The sequence below is a fragment of the Myotis nattereri genome (genome assembly GCF_964212035.1).
Source record: "Myotis nattereri genome assembly, chromosome: 7".
In the NCBI taxonomy this organism is placed as follows: domain Eukaryota; kingdom Metazoa; phylum Chordata; class Mammalia; order Chiroptera; family Vespertilionidae; genus Myotis; species Myotis nattereri.
In genome coordinates this window covers 33,780,010-33,806,508 of record NC_138082.1, presented here as the reverse complement: position 1 = coordinate 33,806,508, position 26,499 = coordinate 33,780,010, and the positions used below count along the sequence as shown (strand labels likewise).

Sequence of the window (26,499 nt, the reverse complement as noted above, 5' to 3'; positions counted from 1 at the left end):
CCTTCCTGCACGGGCTCATGTGCCAAACGAGGGGACCGCATGCCAGCTGGGCTGACCTCTCCCCAGCTCGGCTTCAGCCACCCTGAGCGGTTTACACCTTTGCCCAGAAGGTTGTCTTGGTGGAATGCCCTCCCCATCTCTTCTCCTTGAAAATTCCTTCTTACCTTTTTAAATTTTTTTTGACATATTCACATACTATACAACTCATCCTTTCAATGTGTATGATCCAGTGGTTTTAGTATATTTACAAGGCCATAGAGCCATCACCACCATGTAAATCCAGATCAGACCCTGTACCCACCCATTCGGCAGACACCCCCACCCACTGCCCCTCCCCCCACCCTGGCTCTATCCACCTGCCTCTGTGGATCCACCTGGTTTGGCTGCTGCACATAAGTGGGAGTCATGTGATATGTGCCTTCTGCATCTGGTCCTTCCACTCAGTGTGATCTTTCCAAGGCTCACCCATGTTGTAGTGTGCATGGTACTGTATTCCTTTCCGTGTCTAAATAACCCGCTGTGTGGGTATTTCACCTTTTATACACCTACTTTCTTTTTGAAAAATATATTTTGATTTTTTACAGAGAGGAAGGGAAAGGGATAGAGAGTTAGAAACATCAACGAGAGAGAAACATCAATCAGCTGCCTCCTGCACACCCCCTACTGGGGATGTGCCCACAACCAATGTACATGCCCTTGACCGGAATCGAACCCAGGACCCTTCAGTCTGCAGGCAGGCGCTCTATCCACTGAGCCAAACCAGTTAGGGCTACTTTCATTTTATGGACATTTGGACTGTTTCTACTTTGGGGCTATTGTGAAGAATGCTGCTATGAACACAAATGTACAACTTTTGTATGCACATGTGTTTATTTCTCTCAGGTATATGCTTAGAAGAGGAATTACTGGGTCATATGGTAACTTTACGGTTAATGTTTTGAGGAACCTCCAGGGTGTTTTCCCAAGTAGCTGTGCTGTTTAATATTCTCACTGGCAGTATGAGGGTTCCAACTGTCACACAGCCACGCCAACACCTGCCACTGCCTTTCCATTGTGGCCATCCCAGTGGGTGAGAAGCAGTGGCTCAACGTGGCTGGACTTGCATTTCCCTGATAAATAATGATATTTTGCATCTTTACATGTGGGTTATTTGTATACCTCCTTTAGAGAAATGTCTGTTCAAAGATTTTGCACATTTATAAATTGAGTCATTTGTTTTCTATTGCAGAATTAAACTCATTCTTCATACATTCTGGATACTAGACTCTTACTAGACATTTGGTTTTCAAATGTTCAGTCATTCTGTGTCTTCTTACTTTCTTGGTATTGTCCTTTGAAGCTCTAAATTTTTTTAATTAATGAAGGTCAATTTATCAATTTTTTTCTGTCACTCATGCTTTAGGTACCATAAAGATTTCTCTCTCTGTTTTCTTTTAACAGTTTTATAGTTTCAGTTTTTACACTTAGGGCTTTGATTCATTTGGAGTTCATTTTTGTATCTGGCAAGAGATAGGGGTCTAACTTCATTCTTTTCTATGTGAATATCCAGTTGTTCCACCACACTTGTTGAAAAGATGATTCTTTCCCCATTGAATTTTCTTAGCATCTCTGTTGAAAATAAATTAACCATAGATGTATGGGCTTACTTCAGGACTGTTAATTCTATTTTATTGATCTATATGTATATCCTTAGGCCAATATCAATAATCTTGGATTATTATAGTTTTGCAGTAAGTTTTTTAATTCAGATATACGAGTGCTCCAATTTTGTTATTCTCTTTCAAGATTGTTTTGCCAATCTTGGGGGACGGTGGGGGGGGGGGTGGAGAGGGCTCCCTGGAATTTCCATATAAACTGTAGAATCAGCTTGTCCATTTCTGTAAAAAAAACACATTTGTGATTCTGAAAGGAATTGTGCTGAATGTATACATTAACTTCAGGGAATACTGCTTTCTTAACAATGTCAAGTCTTCCAACCCATGAGGATAGATGTCTTGCCAATTATTTAGGTCATCTTCAAGTAGTTTTCAGTATACAGGTTAAATTATTCCTACGCATATTATTCTTTCTGATGATATTGTAATTGAAATTGTGTTCTTATTTTTTACTTTGAATTGTCCATTGCTAGTGTATAGAAGCACAACTGACTTTTGTATGTTGATCCTGTATTCTTTGAGCTTGCTAAGCTCATCTATTAGCTCTGATAGTTATTTGTGGATTCCTTCGGATTTTTTATACACACGAACACATCATCTACAAATATTTTTACCTCTTCCTTTCTAATCTGGATGCCCTTGGTTTCTTTTTCTTGCCGAATTCCCTGGCTTGAACCAGTGCTGAAAGAAGTGGTGACAGTGGGCATCCTTGTCTTATCCTGACTGTGGATACTTTATCATTATGGATGATGTTAGTTGTGGGTTCTCCAAAGATGCCCTTTGTCAGGTTGAAGAAGTTTCCTTTTATTCCTAGTTTGCTGAGTGTTTGCATCATGAAAGGGTATTACTGCATGTTGTCCACTGGATTTCCTGCATCTCCTGAGATGATCATGTAGCTTTTGTCTTTCATTCTATTAATGTGTTGTATGATACGGATCAATTTTTGTATATCAAACCAACCTTGCATTCCTGGGGAAAATGGCATTTGATCATAGCGGGTTGCAGCACTTGCTAGGATGGTACCTTGGAGATGCAAGGCCACATGAGAGCGGTAAAGAAAGAAGACACATAGCTAGGTCTCAAGAAATGAGGAATAAAGTCCAGGGACTTGGGTGAAGTCAGGGAGGAGGACTCTAGGCAGGGTTGTGGATATTTGTTTATTATTATGCTTGGTGTGGACAGGTGCTCCCCAAACTTTAATGTGCATAAGAATCACCTAGAGCAGTGGTTCTCAACCTTCCTAATGCTGCGACCCTTTAATACAGTTCCTCATGTTGTGGTGACCCCCAACCATAAAATTATTTTTGTTGCTACTTCATAACTATAATTTTGCTACTGTTATGAATCGTAATGTAAATATCTGATATGCAGGATGTATTTAGGCGACCCCTGTGAAAGGGTCGTTCGACCCCCAAAGGGGTCGCGACCCACAGGTTGAGAGCCGCTGACCTAGAGTTATAACATACTCCTGGACTCTACCTAAGGGATACTGATTGGGTGGGTTTGGAATAGAGCTGAGAATATACCTTTCTAGGTAATGCTTACGTTGCAATGAACCACCCTACAGATACAATGCACAGTAAACATGGACTGCATCTTCCACATCAGCAGACCTTCCCCAGCACCTAAGAGGACATGCACCACCTGTCTGTCTCATTGTCAGCATGCAGGACCCAGGCACAAAGCTGGTTGAGTTTTCCAGACAAAAAAGATCCCAGGAAACTTCATAAAGATTGTTTCATTTTAGCATTAAATTCACATGAGTAAGTGGTTGAAAATAATGGCTAGTTGAATCTTACAAATAAGAAAATGCCCTGATTTTTTAAAATTCTGAATTGCAGACAATGCTGGCCATGCAACCAAATTAGAACTCCTCTGGCCCAGCTCCACATTCCATCATGCAGATAATAACCCTGGTTGTGAGGCTGAGAAATGCACGCTGAACGCTTCACCAGGCCGTGCTGGGTCAGGGACATGCTCGGAGGGAGTGCGGGTGGGAGGACCTGGTTATGTAAAAAGCTGGGGCTTGAACCCCGTGCCTATGTGGGTCGATCTAGATATTTAGATTTCTCGGCACTGTTTTCTGTAGAAGCTCTTAAGATAAGCATCGACCACAGAGAATTAAGACTTTGGAATGACTGGGAAACTGAAAAGATCAGGTTTGCCACATGAATAGATACTAAAACAAATGATGCTTTGCTATTCTTATTTAAGTTACCAGGAGTGAGGCTTCTAGAATTTTGTAATTGGAAAGATATTGCAGTTATGTACACTAATTATATATGTGTCTTTGTAAATACACTATATATACAGAGATAGGATGGCTAATAAGAATATGAGCTGGGGGTGGTGAGGGCTTGGGGGGCGGGGTTAGTGTGTTTTTGGGGGAAGGGAACATATGTAATACTTTCAACAATAAAGACTTATTTAAAAATTGAGCTGGGGTCAAGGGGAGGGGAGGGGAGGGATGCTGGTAAACACAATGGTGTCTCCAGATGCCATGAGTGACCTTCAGATTTGACCTTCAGATTTGGGCACAATGCTGAGCAGAAAAAGGGCAGCAGCAGCAGCAGGACCAGGGCTGGGTTTCAGGACTGACACCCGGGGTCAGGTGATCTGTCCTACAGTCCTGGGTGACCCTGGAAAAAATGACTCAAGGACCCTAAGTCCACATTCTTCTCCCCTAAAACACGGGCTCCTCCCATGTCACAAGATGGCTCTGTGCTAAGGAAGAGCACACAGCACACTGCGAACCCTGGACACGGGGTTGTTTCCTGTCCCCGTCAGCCTCAGGAAGGAGAAAGCGGAATGGACCCTCGGAAGAGCGAGTTTCTGGTGCACGATGATCAGACAGCCCTGGGAGAAATGCCCCTTTGGGAATGCCCCACTGGTGGAGGTCTACAGGGCAGCTGTTCTGAGAGTGTTTACAGGCCCGTGTTCCGAATGTCTTCCACAACATGTAATTCAAGTCTCAACAGGCTCCCGTACCGTTACATTCATGTGCTCGCAAATGACAGGCCCACACGTGGTCAGGGCACCTAGAATACAGCTATGCTTATTGATGACGTGCATTTTCATCTACCAGTGACAATACAAATTCTTTAAAAAAAACAAACAAACCCAAAAACCAGACTCTTTGATAGTCTCTATGGCTACACTTCAGAGAGGAAATGGTAGTGGTGTTCAAGCCCCGGATGCAAAGCTGGTTCCCATACACACCTGGTCTCACAAGATCAAATGATGCCGGGGGTCTGCAGGCAGCGGTGGCCACCCTCACCCAAGAAGCTGTTTGCCCGTCTGGTTCAAAGGCAAGTGTGAGGGGCAGTCAGTCTCTAGGAAGCGGTCCTGTTTTGCTCAACCTTATGGAGAATCTTCTAAAGTTCGCCTTTCTTACAATGAGCACTAGTCTAGACGGAGAGCTGTGTCGGGAGCACAGCGGCTGAGCATGGACCCGCCAGGCTCCCGGCCGCCGCTGGCTTGCCGGATGGCTGTCTCTGTTGCCAGCTGTAATCCGTAGGTATCATTTCTGAGGCAGTGCTCATTAATTTGCACTTCTCATTTGTACATTTTCCTAATTGGCTTAATATTTATAGGGGAATATTTCTGATCTGGGCACAGAGCTCTGGTAAATTCAAGCCTATTTAGCGATGTGCTAATGAGGACCATCCAGTCCTGACCGGTCGCTAAGTGAGTCATGGCTCAGAGTCTGACTCCAAGCTGGCTTGCTAGGAGAAGTCACTAAAATATCTTAAGTAAAATCTGAGATCCCCGAGCAGCTGCTGCATCTACAGGGCCATGGATGTATCAACTTTACTGGCAGCAAATGTCAGGCCGGCACACAGACGCCTGCCTGCAACCCCCCAGGTCCCCAGAATCTGCCGCTGTCCCTGCTTGCTCAGGACCCTGTCCCTGTCTGGCTGGGAGGCTGGACAGCTCTGCCGGCTGGGGCTGGGCATGCCCGCTGACAGGCGCACCACGATGACAGAAATTCACTCTGAGTTGCAATTAGTGGCACTGTCATTTTCGGGGGCTCCTGCCAATTAATTAAGCCTGTCAAACAGGAAAACCACAGCGCTCACATGATAATTTATATTGGAAGAGACTGGCCTCACGGAGCACAGCGGCTCCCTCCACAAACAGAATTCTCCCTCAGAGCGCTGAAATAAATACCAGACACGGAATAAAATAAAACAACAGAAAGTGAGCGTGGGGGGGGGGGTGCGGTCTGCAGGGAAGAGGAAAGTTAAGCTGCCCTTGTTGTGACTGTTAACTCGGGTTGCAGGAGTGGAAGACAGGCTGATTAAAACTCCAGACGAGCCCCCAGCTCCCTGAACCCTCCGCGTCCGTCCGGGATGATAGAATCAGAGGAGTTTATTCATACCATTAAGCCCCAGAGAACTTAATTGAAAGAAGAGCACAGCCCGGACCTTGACAAGCGGGAGGTCACAGTAATTGCTGCCGGACATATTTAACATTAAGATAATCAGGCCATTAATTACCCTTTGGATCATTAAATCAGCCAGTTGCAAAATGAAATTTCTGCCTCTATTACTCACTCGAGAGACCACAGGGGTGGCCTTTAATTTGTCAGTGAGCTTGAGCTACAAAGGCTGGGCTAGGGGAGGGCAGGGGGGAGGGGGCCGTGGTGGCGCTGGCGCGGGGGCAGGGCATCCATCGGCCATGCTCGGTGATCGTGGCAAATTAACTAGGTAAGATAACCTCCGCGTCCAAAGGCAGAGGCTGGGGGTATGTAAATAGATGAGGGCAGACAGGGAGATCAGAGTCCGCACATCACTTAGCAGGATAATAAAGGAAATCATCCTTGATTATCAGTGCTAATTTGGACACTGCCGGTAGCTTGTTATACGTGTTCTGAGTAGCATTTAATTAATTCAATTGCTTGTTAATGAGGGAAGTGACATGTGGGGAGCAGATGCCACCCAACTGCAGATGGGCTCTGGTCATCATGGCAAAGTCCTTTTTTTTTTTTTTTGCCTATGTCTCCCCTGCCCATTTTTTTTTTCCCCTTTAAAGAAAGAAAATAGAAAAAGGTGTCAAGCATAGAGGAACACTCAAAAGAGACAAAACATTGACCTTGGAGGGCCAAGAACTGTCGAAAAATAATAAGATGAGACAGTCCTGGGGCTGTGGGAACTCGTGTTCCCTGAGGCCCCATTTGGAACGGGGCGTCTCTATGCCAGAAATTTGAGCCCGAGATTACTATATTGTGATCTCATGATCAAACCTAACGAGACAAAGACGTGGCCAAGTGGTACTGCTTTTAATATCTCAGAGTTAGCGGTGGGGATCCAATTATTTTCAGTTTGGATACATCTCCCCTTTCTCAACATCTCCATGTGCATAAATAAGATGAAGTGGCCTTCCAGAATCAAAAGGGCCGAACTCGGATCACTCGGATCACTGGGCAGACCGCTCGGTCTGGGAGTGTGCACCTGTCTCTCCCATGTGGATACCTCCAGCCCCGCCCCAAGTCTTCCGCCTGAAGTGACATCCTTTGACAGGTTAAAGACAGGAAGGGAGTTTAGGCGTGCGGGTGAACTGATAAATAATGACAAGAAGAGAAAGGATGCTACAAGAGGGAAAAGACTGCATACTGACCCAGTGGAATCAGAGGAAGGCCTGAGGCCACTGGGGGGCTTCTCTCAGCCTCTTTCGTGGATGTGAGAACACAGGGGCTGCTCTGATTCCCCGAATCGCCACGCACACAGGCTACCTGCGCTGAAATGCCTCAGAGCCGGTCCCTGTGGACCCACACGGGCCAAATGCTGCGACAGAGTCACAAAGATGGGAGAGGAAGGAAGGACAGTGGTCAGGAAAGCGGCACCAGAGGGCTCTGCTCAGTCCTGGCAGGACACGCTGTTCCCTGCAGTCAAGCCTAAATGCTAAGTGAACCACGGCTGGGAACAGAGAAGACTGATAGTCCCCGATGCCCCGCGCGTGGCCGAGGGCGAGAGGACGCACAGGTGGACTGAGATGTCCTAGCTGTGTGCTGGCAACGCTGAAGCCCCCGTTCACTCAGGACACACGAGGCACTGAGGGGGCAGAGCACCTGACAGGTGTGCCCACGCTGACCAGTGCCCTGTCACACTCATTCATTCACTCAAGACACAGGCACCTGACCGTTACTAATCTCTACCTGAGCGAATTATTCCTTCACTCCAAACAGGATCTCTAAGGAGCTTGGTGACTCCTCTGGCCTGGGTGCTCTGGGCCCCAGTGCCACCTACGGACAACCACACACTACGTGGTGTGATGCACAAGCTCACAGGCTGTGCGTCCTAAGTCTGCTCCTACGGACAGCAGACTGCCCCTCCGCAGCCTCTGCAATCTAGCTGATGTTGTCTACTGTTACTCCGCATTTAAAATCAATATTTTAAGTGTGTGCTTAAATGGTATCAATAGCAATTAGAGAGGAGAATTCGGATTCCACCGCAGATGGAGTTAATTGTTACGGCATCGACCTCGCGAACACGCTCCTTTCTCCAAATTACACCGCCATGACAGAGGGGGACGCGGGGCGCCCTCTCCCCTCCCGCGACAATACATTTCATATCGAGTGCACTGGGAAAAATGGCAGTTGTTGCAGAATCCATCCAAAAAGATTTTTTTTTTTCTTCCTGGGAGTAATTAAAAGATGCTTTTCTTGACTAATGGTTCCCCGGTTTAGGAATGGGAAGTCAATACGGCTTCGCCGCCGTCAGCTTCGATTGATCACAGTGCTGGTGAGGTTGGACCGGCAGTGCTCAGGGTGGCTGAGAATCTCTGGAACCAATTACGAGCCGGCCGAGGCCGCCTGACCAGGGTGCAGGGACCAGGAGCACACGGCCTGTCCGCTGGGCGGAGGCACCTGTTTCCCTAACTCCCTGCCCGCAGGACTGGGCGACTCCAAGGCTCGGTGGTTCTGGGGAGTGGCTGTTTCCCTGGAGAAGGATCTGCTGTGTTCTATGTCCCCACGGTCCTGACCCCGTATATGTATGTGTGTGTGCACGCGCGCGCGTGTGTTTGCAGGAGGAAAGCACGCTCCTAATTATATCCCACTGTCAGAACGAATCTTCTGAACAAACTCGAACGGACCAGAGCTTCTCAAGGAAACAAAGAATGAGACGGGAGGATGGCCCTGGGGTCTTCCTTGGCTAGAGATACAGTTACTAAAATAGTGCTTTTTAGGGTTCCATTAGGGCCACATGAGAGACCCTTCCGGCTGTTTGTTCTGACCGTCATGGGTTCCGCGGAGACCAAAGGGGTGGGTTGTGGGGGTGTCTCCTTGCCGTCTTGGAGAGGCAGGATCCAGACCAGATCACAGACCAGAGTCCTGGAGATTCTAGCCCAGACCTGGAGTACCTCGTGTCTATTAGCAGACACCGCAGGCGGCAGGGCAGGTGGGGGTGTCTGAGTGACTGTGTGTTCTAACAGGATGAGATTCTTTCATTTCTCACAGGGTATGCAGGACGGCTTGTTCCCCCAGGGCCACGCCTTCCGACGGCCTCCCTGCCTCGTCGCCATCCCTCCCAATGACGCTGCTGCCTGCCTTTGGTCCTTCTGGGAAAAGCAGACATACACGGAGGCATAAACAGACCCACCAACTCACCCTCTGCCCACCCCTCAGGTGCTGTTACCCACCCTCCCACCCCCAAGGCTCCCCCAGGCCTCGGCTCGGCTCTGGCACCACCCATCCCCACAACCAGCCCCGTGGGAGACTGCCCCCCACACTGACTTCCACATTTAACCCCAATGGGCGCCCTAGGGCTTCCCACTCCTGCCTTTGCCTAACCCCCTCCCCACCCCCAGGCCTGGCTATCACCCCACATTCCCGAGTCCAGCTTGGATGCTCTTTCTCTAGCGAGACTTCCCTGGAGCACAGCGGCTATGAGAACCCCTCTGTCCTGTGAACTTGGCCCAGCCCTGGCCTCCTTGTCTGGCCCCAAGGGCACCCCTGACCACAGGACAATTACAAGAACCACTTATCACTTCTTTTCTAGAAGGTGGTCAAGAGTATTTGCTGAATTTAATTAAACATGAAACTCCCTGGGAAAATTATTAAAGGCACAAAGAAACATTCAATTCTTATAGGTGCCTATCTTGTTAAGAATGTACAGATTTCTGAATTCCCAAAGTTACCTGGAAACACCAGGTGACACCCCCCCACCCCCCCTGCCCGGCCTTGGAGAGAAATTCCAGCTCCGCTCGCTCTTTAGGGAAGCCCAGGATGGGGGTTAACGGCAGCCACCCCCTCTGCGAGGAAGGGAGGCTCTGATACGACTCTAAAATATAAAGATGTGATGTGCGTGACACTAGATAGGAGGGAACTGACACACTCAAGGGCCTGACTCACACACAGGAATCGGAATCTAAAACACCCCCACACAGTCTGCACTTATGAGAAGATAACCTTGATGTCAAGTAGTTACCATTAAAAAATTAACCCACATCCTTGTTTCCAATCATTCTAAATGCTTCTAATTATGACAGATGAAAAAACAAACTTTTCTCAAGTTCATGATATGAACCACAGAATATATACTTCTTTTATATAGAAACAGGTAAAATGCATCAGGTTAATTTTTTCTGACCCATTTTAATCATTTTAATTGTTTTTCTGTGCTCATACATTGTACTCAATCCAATTTCCACTCATTTTTCATTTTCAGACCTAAATATTTTCCAAGGAAACTATATCTACAAAAAAAATATTATAACAAAAATTAATCTCTTCAGAATGCTCCTAGTTGGTGACCAGGCTGATGTCCATATTCATGTTAAGTCAACATAAATACATTTTGAAAGTGCACCCTCTGTTCAGCCTGTAAGACACTTGCCCATGTTCATCACCAGCTGCAACTCACCTTCCAAGAGCTCACACAGCAAACCTCCGCTGTGGGAGACACACGCCCCTCGCACCCTTTCTCGCCCTCGCCCTCCCGCAGCAGCCCTGACACACGGAGCGGGACTGCTCACGCACCGGCTTCATTCTCCCAAGTGAACCCAAGGTGGCACCAGAAATTCACTCTTCAGTGTTAACGACCCAGAGCCCACCCACTCGGAGCGTCACTGTCGCCCAGCGGAGGGACCCACTGCTTGCCCTCACAATGGCCGCTGCTTGGACTTTCATGTTGTCTGATCAACAGCAAAAATAATTTAAAAAGTGCTCAGGTTGGGAGACCTATGGCCTCCCCCTGCTCCTCCACACCCCTGAGATGTGAATGCTGAGAGGGAACCCCACACCTGACTTCAGAACCGAACACCCGGAGAGGGAAGCGTCCGTCCTGCCTCCGGGAATGAGGCTCCCTCGGAAGCCGTTCTATCACCCCTCAGGTGCATTAAATATGCATGTGTGCTCAAAACTGGTTTATCATAGCTGTAAGTGGAAGACGAGAAACTAAATGGCCTCAAAATAAATGCGATTTTTACATTGGGTAACAATTAACATTAATGAGGATTATGCCAAATTTGTCTGATTAAACAAGTTAGAAATATATTTTAGGAAATAAAATATATTTTGTTACCATGAACTCACTTATTTTGTGTGTGTATGTCAATTGAGTAGATGCTTATCAAAGATCTAAAAATAACAAAATTAAAGAATCAGAAATTCATAATTGGTCTTAATGGTGCAGCTTACTGCTATTAGCAATGTATTAATTAAAGTGATGCATTCATAAGTTTAGAAGCTTAATACATTTCTAGGAGGGGAGAGGAATCCCCAAGGTGAAAAAACAAACATAAACAATGAAGGCGTTTAAATTGGCCACATCTGTGAAGACCCATTTTCAATACAGATCTCTGTGCTGGTCTAAGCAGCACCCCTACAGGTTGCCAGGGCAGTTCTAATTGTGTCCAACTGTTGGCAAAATGCCCCAAAACCACACCCCTTGCCGTGTTCTTTTTATATATATATCTTATTGATTTTTTTCAGAGAGGAAGGGAGAGGGATAGTTAGAAACATCGATAAGGGAGACACATTGACCAGCTGCCTCCTGCACACTTCCTACTGGGAATGTGCCCGCAACCAAGGTACATGCCCTTGACCGGAATCGAACCTGGGACCTTTCAGTCCACAGGCTGACACTCTATCTACAGATCCAAACCGGTTAGGGCTCTTGCCGTGTTCTTACCTTGTGGAGTCCAGCGAGGGCTTCGTCCGCCCCTGGCTATTCTCTTCCCAGACGCTGTTGGCCAGCTCGTTCCCAATGGACGACATCACCTTGATGAGCTCGATGGGCCAGTCGTCCAGGTCCAGAGATCGAACTCGCGAGAGGTGGGTGCCGAGGTTCCGGTGGATCCCTGAGCACTCGATGCACATGAGGGCTCCCAGGTTCAGGCTGGCCCAGTTAGGGTCTGTGGGGAGAAGAGCGGAGGGCCCCGTGGGATCAGACCATCACTGCTCATGCACTGCCCTTGGCATCTCAGCAACAAAACACTAGCCAGTCAGGCTTCACATCCAGACCCCTCCCTGGGGTCTGGCTTGAAAACACTCCCTGGTCAGTTCTTGCTGCTATCTAAGGTGTCTTACAAAATTGAACATGTTGGTGGCTAATCTGAAATATCTGGCTTTGGAAATCCTTGGGACTTCCCACCCAACAGACAATTGCCATCGCCGGTTTGGGCAGTTCCTCGTTTTTGCCCATTGGCGATGTGAGGTTCTGCTCTATAAACAGCGCTGTGAGGAACACCTCTGAAGCTAGATCTGCCCCCTGACCCCAGCTTAGTTCCTGGAGGGGCACAGCCAAGTGAGGGGTGTCCGTGCCATTATGTACGTTGCCAAATAGTTCTTCGTCACTCTGGACGGGATATCTCCCAGCATGTTCACCCAAACTGGATAGTTTGACTTAAAAATAACGAAGTCTTTGTTGATGGGTCATCTACTGGTCTCTGATCTCAGCCCCTCCACCTCCCCTTGTTCTCTGAGTAACTGCAGCAGCCAGAGCTTGGCTTGCATCGGGCTACGCAACCTGCTGTGTTTGTAACTTGACCTTCAGGCTCTACATTTCTCCCCATAAATGGGCCCTCCGGTAGCACCAACTATTACAGCGCCACAGGAACTAAAAAAGTCAGACGCAGGGGGCCCACCCAATCTGACCCTCTCCACTGCGGAGGCCCAGGCCTCCCCGGCGCCCACTTACTCTGGGTCTCACAGTCCACACAGTGCGAATTCCCTCGGATGTTTCGTATCGACTGCAAGGCCATGGCCTCACTCTGGCTCGTCAGCCGGGACTGGACATACAAGAAGACACACAAATGCAAGATATGAGAAACCTGAGAGAAACACAGATGTCTACTCATAACACCAAAGAAAATTCAAACAGATTGTGAGCAAATATGGCAGGAGGGCAATTTCAAACAATTTTTCCTCTTCCAGTATCTTCAGGAAAAAGTCACGCTGAGAAGGCGCTGTGAGGGCACCCCCATGTTAAGATTTATTGGGTGAGAATGATCCTACGAGACATGACGACAAAGGCATGTGCTGGACCCTTTGTGTCGGAACGGGGACAACCCGCCGCCTGGGGAACGTAACTGGTTAATGTGCTTTCACTGCCGTGTGTCTACTTGGTGTGAAGAGTACAGAATGAAAAACAAGTTTTCCGCTTATAAGAGAAGGGTCAGGCTTCATCGGCATCGTTAAGACAAACGTCATGATTCCTGGCCAGGAGACCACGGCCACACCACCCGTGATGTTTCCTCAAACTGTCTCAGTTGCTACAACAAAGTCACTAGCCTGTGTGGGGCAGGGAGGAGTGGGGCAGTGGCTGGGCGTGGTTCTTCTTAAACTCACACTTGAATGTCTTCTCTAAGCACGTGAGGACAACATCGAAGGAGGAAAAGAACATGAAAATCTATAAACTATGATAGGGTCATCACAATTAAGTTTTATTAACATTTTGATATCTATTCTTGCAGTCTTTCCCTAAGCACATCTGTACACAGGTCAGTGCTTCTTAACAAGCCACATGGTATATATTGCTTTGAAACCTGCCAGGTTGCCTAATGAGACACTGTCGTCTCTCCATGCGGCCCTGTTTTCTCCAGCATCACCATTTTATTTTTATTTTTATTTATTTTTATTTTTTTTCATTTTTTTATTACTGAATTTATTGGGGTGACATTAGTTAATACATTATATGCGTTCCCAGTTTATAATTCTGTGACACATCATTTCTTATTTCATTGTGTGCTCACCACCCAAAGTCTACTCTCCTTCCATCACCATATATGTGGCCCTTTTACCCTCTTCATCCTCCCCCCATGGTGTGTTTTCTTGAGAAAAGAAGTTATCTCCCGCTGGTGACTCCATCAGGACAGACAACATCCAAGTAGCACTTCACAGAGGACAGGACTTCTGCATAAAAAAAATCGTGTGGTCTACAGCTCAGGTTTCCTCACTGCCACCCCCACAGCTCTCTCTGTTCTCTCTCCTTCCTGCCTCTTATTCTGTGGCCACCCTCTGCTTTCCTCCTCCTGGAAGAAGTGTTAGTCACTTTAGTCTTATTTAGATTGAGATTAGAGCCATAATCATCATCAGATATTCCATTTACCCTACTTAACCTGCCTTTTTTCTTTTTGGATATATGTTTGCAGTAAGTGATAATACGTACAACATCACCATTTTAAATGGCTGCATGATATTCCACTTCTGGTAATTTATTTACGACGTTCACTCTGATGGACATTCAGGTTGGTCCCAGTTTCTCCATTGTAAAGAGTGCTAAAGCTCTGCACAAATCCCGGATTATTCACTGAGGATCAATTCCTGAATGTCGAGACGTCAGGTAAAGGAATAGGTACCGTTCTTAAGGCTTACATCGCATACATTTAATGTAATGGTAAAAGCCAACTACAGTTCAGAGGAAATTTAGAATAAGCTTGATTTTTGTTTAAGAATTCTTCATAAGTCAAACTATCTTCATGTTTGGTATGAAATAATTTATTGCTTACCACCTAATAATGTAATTTATTAATTGCTACTGTCTAGGTAGCACCATGCCTTATTGGGGTTTTATGCCTTCGGCTAGATACCCAGGTATTCAAAGTATGTTTAACTGTTTACTAGTATGTTGGCACCTCGAGTGTGTGTGTGTGTGCCCGTGCGCGCACGTGTACACACAAGCAGGGATGTGTCGGCTGTCTCTCTCTCTCCCTGTATCATTTCTGCAGCACATGGGTGTATATATTTGTCTCCACCTGCTATCTACTGAATTATCCACAGGCAGCTAAGACACCTTGTAGCTCATTCTCAACTAGTCAGTATTTTGCCTTCAAGCTACTGTTTGTGGGTATTACTTCCATGTGCACATGCGCACACCTGTTAAGCCACGCCCAGGCGTGAGCCTTCCCTCCTCCCGCTCAGTGAGTCCGCCTGGGAAAGCGCCTGCCTGTGCGTGCACACGTCTAGGGGGAGAAACGGGGCCGCATTCACGGCTGGTGTGCGCCTCAGGCCCCAAGGTGATGCCTCGAGTTTCACGGCGAGCGGACAGGAGCTGGCCAGGTGTGAGGGAAAAGGCGACATGCTTCCAGATCCTCTGATTCCGTCTGACCGAGATGCTATGATTTTGTACTGAACTTGGAGATGTGTTTGTTCAACAACCCTGGCTCTCCGCACTCCTGCTCTGAAACTTCATCCCCACGTTCGGTGGGTGGCACGCGCCGCGGCTCCCCGCTGGCGAGGAGACCGGGCATCTTCGTTCGCTCTGGGAGCACATCTGTGGCCGTGACTATGAAGCTGAGATGCTCGAGAGTGAGAGGCAGCGACTCAGCCCACCTTGGTATAAAACCACTTTTAAAAAGAGCAGCAAATTACATTATAATAATAATGACTGGTTTACCCTGGGTAAAGAGGGTAATAAAATAAGACACTCCATCTTTCTGAGAGATACACTCCTTCCCCTGACAGAGCTGCACATAAATCATGGGCAGAAATTTCTTTAAATTGTTACAAATGAAACTGCAGGTCGGTGGACAATATCCTTTCTCTTAGTTTCGAGTTAACTATAGTTTGAAAATGTTCTCTAGGACTCTAAAATGCCCCAGAAAAGGAGTTAAAAACATCCAAGCATTAAAACAATGAGGTTGAAGAAATCCCTGTTGGGAAGAAGAAAATGGGAAGAATGACTCTTGTTCCTGGAATATCACGGGGCAGGGTCTACAAAATGCAGAGTGAAGTCATTTAGCTTCTCCTGGCTACACAAATGCAAAGTAAGTACCTCTAATTACTGAAAAAAAACACAAAAAGACTTTATGGCAGAGCTGAGCAAATGGACAACTTCCTGCATGCTCACACATGTGCTCACGTATGTGCTCATGCGCCCATGTGTTTACTTTTGTTTACGTCTGTATCAGGAGTCAGTGTCTAAGTTGACAGGGACTTGAATTTTGTTCATTTATGAGAACAGAAGGGTGCATCTTTTCTGTCTGCATTCTTTTCCTGAGTATGTTCTGCCTGAAATAACAAATGTGGCCACAAAAGCGACAAGAATCCCAAAGATTCCATCACTTGCAATAAAAAGGTGGGATTTGGGATTAGTTGAGAGAATACAGATTTCAATGGGATGTATGGCCTTAGGAACATGGTTAAGCTACGAGACTGACATGATATTTGATACGTATTGGCACAAAGTCTTCCCCAATCTTTTCTACCAGTTAGCTTTTTGCTTAGAAACTAGAGGACTAGGATCTTGTCAGTCACGTGTCAATGATGCTTTGCGCTCCCCTGGGCATCATTAGGCCTCCACACCCCTTTAATGAGCAGCTGCCCTTGATTTTGGGGGGCAGCTTCCTAAGGGCCTTACCTTTATCATAAAGATTTTTTAACATGATTTTTAGAGAGAGGAGAAGGGAGACAGAAAGAGAGAGAGAGAGAAACTTGGATATGAGAGTGACACATCGATGGGCTGCCTCCTGCACGCCACCCACTGGGGATTGAGCTGTAACCCTGGCATGTGCCCTGACGAGAATCGAACCAGCAACCCCTCGGTGCATGGGGCATAGGGCGATGCCCAACTAACCAAGACACACTGGCTGGGGCCTTACCTTATTCTTGCTGCTCTCACATGACTGCAAGCTGGCAAGGATCTGGCTCTCGATGGCTTGGACCCACGCGTCTCTCTCTTCATACGTGGTGGCTTCAAAGTGCCACGTCTGGCCAGTGAGGGACACAATGATAAACTCAAAGTTTTCTTCTTGCTCTGAAACAGAGGGGTGGGGATGAAGAGTTTAGCTTCATGTGACCACGGGCCCTCCGCCAGTCCGCAGTCATAAAGGTGCCTTTGGGTTCCACCGCGCCCACCACAGCGCAGAGCTGAGTCCACAGACCGGCAAACACTCAAGGTCTGGTTCCGCAGCCAGAGTGGTTCAGCGAGGTCTCCCTCAGTGCCCAGGGGGTGAGGAAAGGAAAATCCGTGTACGATGGCAGCGTCTCTGTGATGGGCACAGCAGAAGCAACACAGGAACGTGCCCTGTAACTTATGCCAACCATCCACACCTGTGGGGCGAAACTAAGTTAGTGCTGAGAATCTCCGGGTACAGTTTTGGGGTCTTGGTTGCATGTGTGTGTAGACCCACACATGCACCACAGCAGGGAGGGTGCCTGGGTTTCTGTTCTTTTCCATCAGGAAGTCCCTTCCAGGCTGCTGGGATCCCACTGTCTCTCCTCGTCTGGAGACGATGGAATTAAAGCCTTCCCATGGGCGACAGCCTGGACCAGGATGGTTCGAACTTGCATCAAATCCTGCCAGGCCGCTTTCCATATCGGGCTCTTCGGGCGAGTCCTGGAGCCTCCCAGGCCCCTTTCCTCACCCCTACAGCAGGGGAAAGGCCACCCGCTTCGGAGCGTTTCCCACTGGCTAAGTGACATGTGCTAACTCAGGGGACACCCCATAAATGCCTCACTACCTGTCCCTGCCACAGAGCAAGAGAGGAGGCGGCACATACAAGCAGCAAGACCCGCCACGAATAACCGCTAGGCACTCTCCCGCTGGACTACTGGGCGCCTCATCTCATCTGATTCCAAGTTTCCAGTCACTGGGCTGTGAACTCACTGCATCGCGTCACCTGGTGAGCAGTCGTTATCAATAAGGATAAGAACCCGCCGACCTGCCTAGCTGACCGCTGCGTCTGTTAATTATCATCTTAGTCATCTGACCATGGCCACTCGGCTCACCCACCTACTGGGCCAGCCTCTGCCTCCCACAATCTCCGCTCCTCTTGCCCATCTCCCAAGTACCCTCACCCCTCACAACCCCTGACCTTCGGCCCCTGACCTCTGCTGTGCTCCCTGCTGCTCTTGGGCTCTTGAGACCCGACTTCACCAGGAGCCCTCGGCCCCCAGACATGGATGCTCACTCAGCTCCTCCCGAAGCAACTACAACCACATCCGGCCGTCCTCACCTCCTTCCCTTCAGTCTCAGGAGGGAAGCAGCCCTCACTCTCTGGCTGGGAGGCTCCTCCCACCTCACTCCATTGACCCCGGGGCCCAGGAAGGGGATGCTCATGTCCTCCCTAACGCCAGCCAGGCCTGGGGGACCCCTTCCCTAAGCCACTGCGCGCATTGCCAGGAAATGGGGCTGGGACACTGTTGCGTGAAATCTTCACAAGCTCTGATGTTAATGGTTCTGTGTTCAATGTAAAACCAGCACTGCTGCTCTTTTAGAAGGTCACCTCCTGGTGAGTTGTCCTTAAATCTGTGGAACTGGCTCTGAAGGGTCCCGAACGTAGGGAAGGTGGACGCCCCTTTTTGCAAAACCGTTGTGGGTTCATTTCTTGCAAACTTCCAAGGGCACTGCTCTCCAGCACCTACTCTATGGCTGCTCCATCACCTTCAGATCAAGCTCCTCCCACCCCCCACCTCTTGTTCTTTTTACGTCTGGACAGTTTTCCTTTCCCGGCACCTTCGGTGCCACTAAACGTTTCTGTCTCTACGTTCAGGGGGTTCTCTCGCCTCAGAGCTATCCCCAGATGGAAGAGACAGCTTCTGGGGTGCACTCCCTGGAGGGCTCAAGCCCCGTGTGGCCCTGTCAGGGGAGCCTGCAGGGAATTCAGCATCTTGAAGGTGATCGGTAGGGCTCTGTCAAGTCTGAGCTCCTGTGGGAGTGACACACGATGGTTCGCCTCTCCTTCCTAACTCCGCCTGGAGCAGGAGAAGGTGATCCATTAGCAATGTCTGTCCTGGGGCAGGAGGGGGCACGCGGCAGGCCTGCCATCTGTTTACTCTGCTCAACTGAAGATTTCTTTCTAGCTCTGGAATCACTTCTGACATGGGACAGTTCTCACGTCTGTTTCTCTGACCCCAAAATTAAAATGATTTAAACAATGCACACATACTGATACTCTTCAAATATTTGGTTCTCACATCAAATTAACAGGCACACACCAGACTGGCTTTAGTCCACAAATGCTCCTCTTAGGGTTTCACGATTTGTTACTGATTAAAATGTTAATTCTAGTCATAAAATTCAAAATCACCCAGATTCCACACCCTCCCTCTTCCCACTGCCATCTGATCAGTGACAACACTGTTCACCAATGCCCCCCCTCCCCCCACCTTGTTGCACCTTCCTCTCCATTTCCTTCTACCTCGGTCTGCCCAGCCATACAGCCGGTAAGATGTGTGGCAGGGCCTTCCCTACAAAACACACTTTTTATTCCAATGACTGACCTGTATGAGGCATGAACTCCAAGCCGCAAGCCCACCCTCTCCCTCCCATGAGTCAAAAACCCAGAACTGTGAGAATTAAGTGATAAATGCCTGCAAAAGCGAAAGCTAGCCTACGGACCAGACATTTCGGTGGCTCAACAAATAAAGTTACAAGAAGGTGCCAGAGGGAAACCCCAAGTCCTGCATCCAGTGATCCCAGAAAGCATGGGGCTACCGGAGCCCTAGGTCTGCGGAGCCACCTCAGCTCCTGGCCAGTTCTCAGAAGAAAACCATTCCACAGACTAGGAATGTCCCCGTGAGGGACATTAAGAAAAGGTGCTCTCCTGAGGTGTCCCCTGGGAGCCAGCCGGGTCTCTCCACTTCCCTGATATGTTTCTTTACCCCTGATGTCAGAAGGGCAAGATGGTGGCTCTTTCAGAAGTAGTTGTCCCAAATATCCCTCACCAGCTTGTCAGTAGCGTCATAATCTTTATAACTGGCCACGTCTGGAGAATGCTGGGGTGTGACGCATGGCTACTGGGGAGCATTTCTCCTATTGTCGCGTGGCTCCGGTGACACGGTGCAATGGGTGTGGCAGTGATAAGCTGGGCACTGTCCAGAGGCCACTTTCCTAGGTACACGGCTTCCTGACCAGTTAGCAGTCAGCCTGGGGAGGAGGGACAGTTCCACCCACACCAGGACAATCGGAGCATGTGACGCTCCTGGCTGCTCTGCTTTGCTCTGGGAGGGGACACAGGATCTGAGTGTCCTCCAGGTCATCACATCTGAGTTGGGGCCTCAGCGCCCCTTCCCCTCTTCCCAGAGGTTCAGGTGCCTCTTCCCTCCACGGGAAGGAAACATCAAGGCCACCACCTGTGCCAGGCGAGAACGCTGCTGACCACAGACTGGCACCCCACCAGCCTCCTTCCCGTGGCTGTAGGAGCAACCCATTGTCCCCTCCTTTTTTTGGCCTAAACCCTTTTAAAAGTGGCTTCTGTCACCTCCAACCCCAGTCCTGACTAATCCATGGAGAAAAGACTCCCCTGGGGAGCCTCCAGCCTGCTGCCTTGTCCTCTCCTCAGGCCACCACCTGGACAACCTGTAGGCTAATCCTCGCCAGCACGTCCGTACCACTGCAGTGACCACAACACTCAGGTAAATAGTAGGAGATCCTGGGACCCAAATACCTTCCCTTCTTCTGTAGAGACAGCAATTAACATGTTCAAAGAAGAACGATTATCGGCTGGACAAGCTGTTCAGATCACCGATGGGCCAGAGGGGTCCCAACACATTTTTAGGAAGCGGCTCTGCGACGCTATTTCAGGGATCAGCAACTGGGTGGAAAACGAGGAAAACAAGAATTGGCAGCTTGAGGCCAATCAGTCAGGAAGACAGACCGGCATTTCTCTTCTCTCTTGACCTCACTCCCAACGTGAAGAATGAGTGCTCGGACGGCGAGGACGTACCTTGTCATGTCTCATTTCGAGTGGTTTCATCTCACTAATACAAACCCACTCTTAGTGACAATTCCGGCGGCTTATATTTAATTCATTCCGTTCAATGGAATTCTGGCTGCAGAAATTTCTGATGACACCCACGTGAAAAGCGTGTTTCTTAGTTGGAGAGACACGCGGGGATCCAAGGAATTCCAGCCCCGGGCCCCCCCATGGTGAAAAATCAAAGTCCCACCACCCCCGTGGCCAGAAAGAAAGAAGCGTGCTGTTTCCCAGCGTGACATTCCAGGGCCTGGCTGTTTAATAAAGTTTTGTGATTGGGCTCACAGGGATTTAAACAGTTTTCCGTGTTTAACGGTTAGCTGTGGAAAGGTCCACTATAATAGTATTTTAGCACCATGAACCTGTCGAAACCAACCTTCCCAATTATTCCCAACGACATTAATAATACCGGATATTACACTAATTGCGTCCAGTTTCTATGCAGACGAGGCCCCGTGGGGCTAATTTCGCCTCTTCAGGGGCAAGCAACTCAGCCATCAGCCTGGTTTCACAAGGAAGCCCTCCTCATTACACGAGGCCGGGCTGTCAAACTTTTTTTTTTTTAAAGGTTAATGGGCCAATCAGTCATCAATTATTTTTGCGGAATCCTTGCAAAGGGTTAAAGGGCTCAAAGCAGCTGCAACTGTTTCACATTTGGAAGTTGTTTTCAACAGGAGTCGCCTGACAAGGATGCATTTTGGGGGAGCGGTGAGAGCGGAGAAGAGACGGACAGATGCCTCCGCCTGTCTTCAGGGAAGAGGAGGACTGCCTGGTGCTTTAGCCAAGGCCACGAGGATCCAGACCTTGTGCCAAACCGGTGCAGGATGGCTCACCAGCGTTGGTGAGAGGCAGGCGTGACGTGTGCAGTGACACTGCGGTAGACTCTGGTCTCTTCTGAATTTAGGACTCGGTGTGCCTGCAGAGGCCCGCTGTCCAAGGGCTTCCCTGATCCCAGCCCCAGGCTCCCTACACACCGGGCACCCAAACGCTGACGCCCGTTTCTATCCACACGGCTAAGTGTTCTTCCTGACACATGTAAGATTGAACACAGGGTGAAAATGCGTCACCTAAACCGTGTGACAGGACTGCATTCAGCGCAGAGGATGGACGAGTCCACGGCAGAGGTGGCCGACAGGCGCCAGACTCCCAGAGGCTTCTGGGGGTCACCATTTAGAAATGATCTTACGATATGGCAGCCGAGCCACAGGGGAAGAGCCGCCCTCTGTTGTCACAGAATCAGGGCACCTGTTTTAGGAGACACGCCAGTGCCCGGATGGACATGTTAACAGCAAGGCGAGGTTGTTTTGTTCTCATTAACAAGTGAGGGTTAGCAATGGGTTTCTCCCAGTTTCTGCCCGCATCTCCATGTCAACATTTTCTTCACGTCCTTGAGGGCTCCCACCTTTGGGGTCCGCTCTTCTGCACACACTTGGTTCTCCTGCCATCCCCTAGCTGGGCCCTGCGAACAGGCCACCCTGCCCTCTTCACACCAGCTTATCTGCCAGAAGCCCCAGGTGGGCTGGGATGATGAAGGTGTGTTTTCCTCACTTTCTTTGGCTGGGAAAGACATTCAGACCTGATCCCAGGGAGCCTGATGCAGCCGCAGAATCCTTCTTAACCCAATTCTCCAGGTAACCACCACCACTGAGATGGAAGGTATCTGCTAGGTCTAGCACAATAATGTAGGCCCTATGAGATTACGCGGGGCTACATCCACAGCCCCGGGCTTTTATGCTAATTTTTTTTAGCCATCCATTTTGTAAAATACTTCAGTATTTCTTCTCTCAAAGCATGTAATACATAGGCATGTGGTTTAGATATTTTACTCAGTGATGGTGAAAACCACACGCATTTACGATGTCAGCCGGAATCCACCATAATGTAAAAAGTCAGGTTTTATTCATGTTCAATTTTCCTTTCATTTTGGTAGGAAAAGATAAACGTGAAGGAAACCTGAAGAATATGGTTCCAGATTGTGAAGAAAAAACACACACCCAACAACACGATATAAAAACACTCCCTCCTCCCACTTGAGAAGTTATTTATTTTACACAAACAGAAAAAGATACATTTTCTGGCCATTATGAAGACGTGCAGGTCATGGCTCTCGGGTACATACTTCTGCAAGCTGTGGCTTTGGTAGCTGGGTCTGCTGAGCCTGAGTCCAGCAGAGGGTCACGCTGTGCTTCATGTAGGACAAGAGCAGGATGAATGCCAGTCCCCAGAGGCAGGCCACGAAGTTAGGAACGTCTGCTGCAAATGTCATCACAGGAAGACTCTCCGGAAACACAAAGGGGGCCTGTCTCTCCCTAACACCGGGGAAGAGTGGGGGCAGCAGCCTGGGCACCAGGCGGCAAGAAACTCCATCCTATTCGATTGGGCTTCCAGAACGGTTGGGTGCCACACCTTTCCTCCATGAAGGAGGGTGCCTAAAACCTCCTGAAAAAATAAGTTATCGGGTGCCCACTGAGAACATTCAGGATGTGGAAGACAGAGGGGTCAGGGCCAGGCTTTCGGGTTAGGGAGATCTGCTAGAGGCACCTGCCTTACTCTATCCAGTCACGGAGCAGGGCTCTGTATCTGTGCTCACTCCAGCTCCCATCCGTCACTTTTCAGAGGCAGGCGTGGGCTCGGCATGCTGCGAGGCCTAGGGCTTCGTCTTCTGCTCAGAGCCCAGCGTGGGAATCAGATGTGGCCCTGCAGGAGTCCATCCGCCCCAGGTGCTGCTCCAAGCTCCGAGGATCAATATCATCCTCTTAACACATTTCGTACCGCATAGAAATCTCTAAGGCATACGCCAGGGACGGCACGTTTTTGGGCAAACTGCACGTTATTTAAATAATCATAACTACAGATCATAATGCACTTTAGGTGTTGTTTTTCAATAATTATAACATTTTTATTTACAAAAACAATTAAACAATTAAAGTTCCTAGTACTTTTTTAACGTATGGTACTGCGTAAAACATTTTCTAAAAGCGCCAGGAACTTGAAGACGAAGACTACTTGAATGACTAAAATACAATGTAACTACAATGCTTTTTGGGTTCGTGCAATTATATAGTTTTTCGTAGATTGACCGGCACGGTTTCCACCAATGAGATCGCTTCATTCGATGTGGACAAGACAGTGTGTTGACATCTAAGGTCCGTAACAGATGGCGCGTGAAACACGAGAAAGCTCGTGAGCGGTACGAAAGGTGTTAAAAGTCGAGGGCTGGGTAAACAAGCAAACTTACTTCTTCCCCCAAAAGTCAACTCTGGAGTCATTTCTCATGACAGGGTTTCCCAAGTCTGACTTTGTCTGCATGAGGTCTTGATCCTTGCTATTCACATGGACCAGGGCTTGCCTTGGCCAGTTCTGCCCTGGACGGACACACTCACCAGGCTTAAAACATGGCCACAGATACGGTGTGCTCTTGGAGTTGTTTTCCTATCAATCAGGTCTTTATAACGATTTTGCAAGGACCTCCGTGGTCGCTGCCACCTGTGCCGGCTCTGGTAGGGGCTCTGCAGCTCAACTCAGCTTCTTCAGTTATGCTTCCAGGCAGGTTTTAGTGTTTCCTTTTTGGAGAAGGAACCCCGAGCGGGGGAAGGTGAGACCCAGGAACCACCCAAAGGCAGAGCTGGGATCGATCCAGGCCTGTGTTAGTCCAGAGCCAATGTCCACTCTGACGATTCTGTTCAGGACAGTAAATGGAGCTGGGAAGGATAGATTTAAAAGTCCGGGGGGAAAGAGCTCACTTTTAAATCCCCCTCTTACTACTTTAGGACATTTTGTGTTGAATTTGCTTCCTGTTACGTAAATGATGCTCAAACGTTTGAGTGACAGCAATTTGTGGCACTCCCGGCATGAGGTAAGTACTACTAGTGGCCAGCAGGAGGCGCTGTCTTACATGCCTCTGGACAGTGACTCCAGACCTGTCATCACAACCTCTGCTGTAGGCGTCATCTCCCTAGTTTACAGATGGAGAAACCGAGGTACAGAGAGTGCGCTTCAAGGTGAAGAGATGGGGATGTGAGAACTGGACCAAGACCGCCTGTCTTAGGGGTCTGGGCTCGAAACCACAAGGCCACTCACAAGCACAAGGTTTGCCAAATTTCTCATCAAGAACCACAGTCTGAAAGAATGAAATGAGTGAGTGAAGAGGACCCCTGTCGGGTTGTGGAAGGCAGCCCAACAGGCAGGCGCGGCCTTGGGAAGGCGGCTGGGACACCTGGATGGGGGCTGGGCTCACACCCTGCAGGCAGTCCCGCAGAAGGACAGCTCGACGGTCACCCCCACTAGGCAAGAGCTGCTGTCTGCCTGGTGTCTCAGCCCCAAAGGTGCTCAAGCCTAAACGTGCTCCATGCTTGCTGCTGAGCCCACGGCCGGGTTCGGGTGGCGGCTCTGACCCCCGTGCCTGGCCTGGCCTGATCCTCACGTGTTTTTCTGGGGCCCCTGACTGCCCATCTCCCTGCCTTGTTTTCTCCTTTTGTAAACGTGGAGGATGCACAGGGGTACCTGGAGAGTCAGTGGGCAGGATGCCGGGAAACGATGGCTCCTGCCAGGTGTCACAGCCGTGGAGCCTGTGCTGAGCCCTGCGTCAAAGGCAGCTTCCTTCTCCAGGAAGCCCAGGGCACCTGGGCCCTTCGGGACACACCTTCCCTCGCTCTGCATCGGATCTCTGCCTGCCAGCCCTTCCCCTCTCCACCTGCTCAGACCCAGCGTCCAGTCGGGAGAGGAGCCCAGGCCTCGGTGGGCTTTCCACTCAGGTGTGAGCGCGTGAGCACGGCTGGGATTTGTGGAACTCAACCTGAGCGAGTGAGGTCTCCAAGCTGTGACTGGAGCACTGGGCAGTGGGCGGGCGGTCACCGGCGAGCTATATTCTTAAAGACCTGTGCACCTTTGTTGAGGTGAACAGGCACGTCTTGTCTACCCACTGGGGGAAGAGGTGTGGGCACTGACTTGGCATGAAGCCCGCAGCCGTGCCCGCCACAGCTGTTCTCCAAAGAATCGACTCTCCATGGCAAGGCCTGTTTGGGACACAGTGTCCGGGGACCTCAGGCCATCTCTGTGGCGGTGGCAGGGAGGCACCCAAAACAGAGATTTCAAAGGCCTGTCTCTGGGGCAAGTCCCAGCTCCACAGAAACGGACCTCCCTGGACTGGGCTGAATGGGGACACTTGGGTGTAGGTGTCAACTATAATGTGGGTGGCCTGACACCCCAAGAGATGCCCCTGTTCCCAGTGCATCTTTCCTGAACCCATTTACGCCTATGACACGCACTGAAGATGCTTTCCTGTGAGCAGAGAGTCCATCGGCTCACCCAACTCGCAGCGCGGCTCCTCCGCCCGCCGGTGGCCCCGCAGCCACGCGGGGTGGGGGCAGTGTGCTCACCACCCTCCCACAGGCCTCCCTCCCACGGCTCCTTCTGCACAACGTCCGCCCTTCGGCCCAGTTCTCTCGGTTCTTTCATAGAAAAGCATTTACCGTGGATGCGGGCATTCCTGATGCTGGTCTTGGGAGGCGACTAAGCACTGGGAAACCCCACCATAGATGTGCCTTCCGCCCCATCACCGGCTCCCGAGATGGAAATGTCAGAGTTGCATCTCATGGAAGGAACAAAGATTTCACAGCTGAATTTTTACCAAGTCACAAAGATTTAAGAATTAGTGCACTGTAATATATACAAATTATGTTTCCATATTGGTATCAGGGATAAT

The 26,499-nt window shown here is 49.2% G+C and overlaps 1 protein-coding gene across 1 annotated transcript in view; it reads right to left on the bottom strand.

Moving 5' to 3' along the window:
- Positions 1-26,499, bottom strand: part of AGAP1 (ArfGAP with GTPase domain, ankyrin repeat and PH domain 1) — a gene marked incomplete at its 5' end in the record, with an annotated part of 295,221 nt that overhangs the window by 33,616 nt on the left and 235,106 nt on the right. The window contains 3 exons of the mRNA XM_081096019.1: positions 11,789-12,011; positions 12,797-12,887; positions 16,698-16,852. Coding sequence (XP_080952145.1) covers positions 11,789-12,011; positions 12,797-12,887; positions 16,698-16,852 — 469 coding nt within the window. The remainder of the gene's footprint in view (positions 1-11,788; positions 12,012-12,796; positions 12,888-16,697; positions 16,853-26,499) is intronic.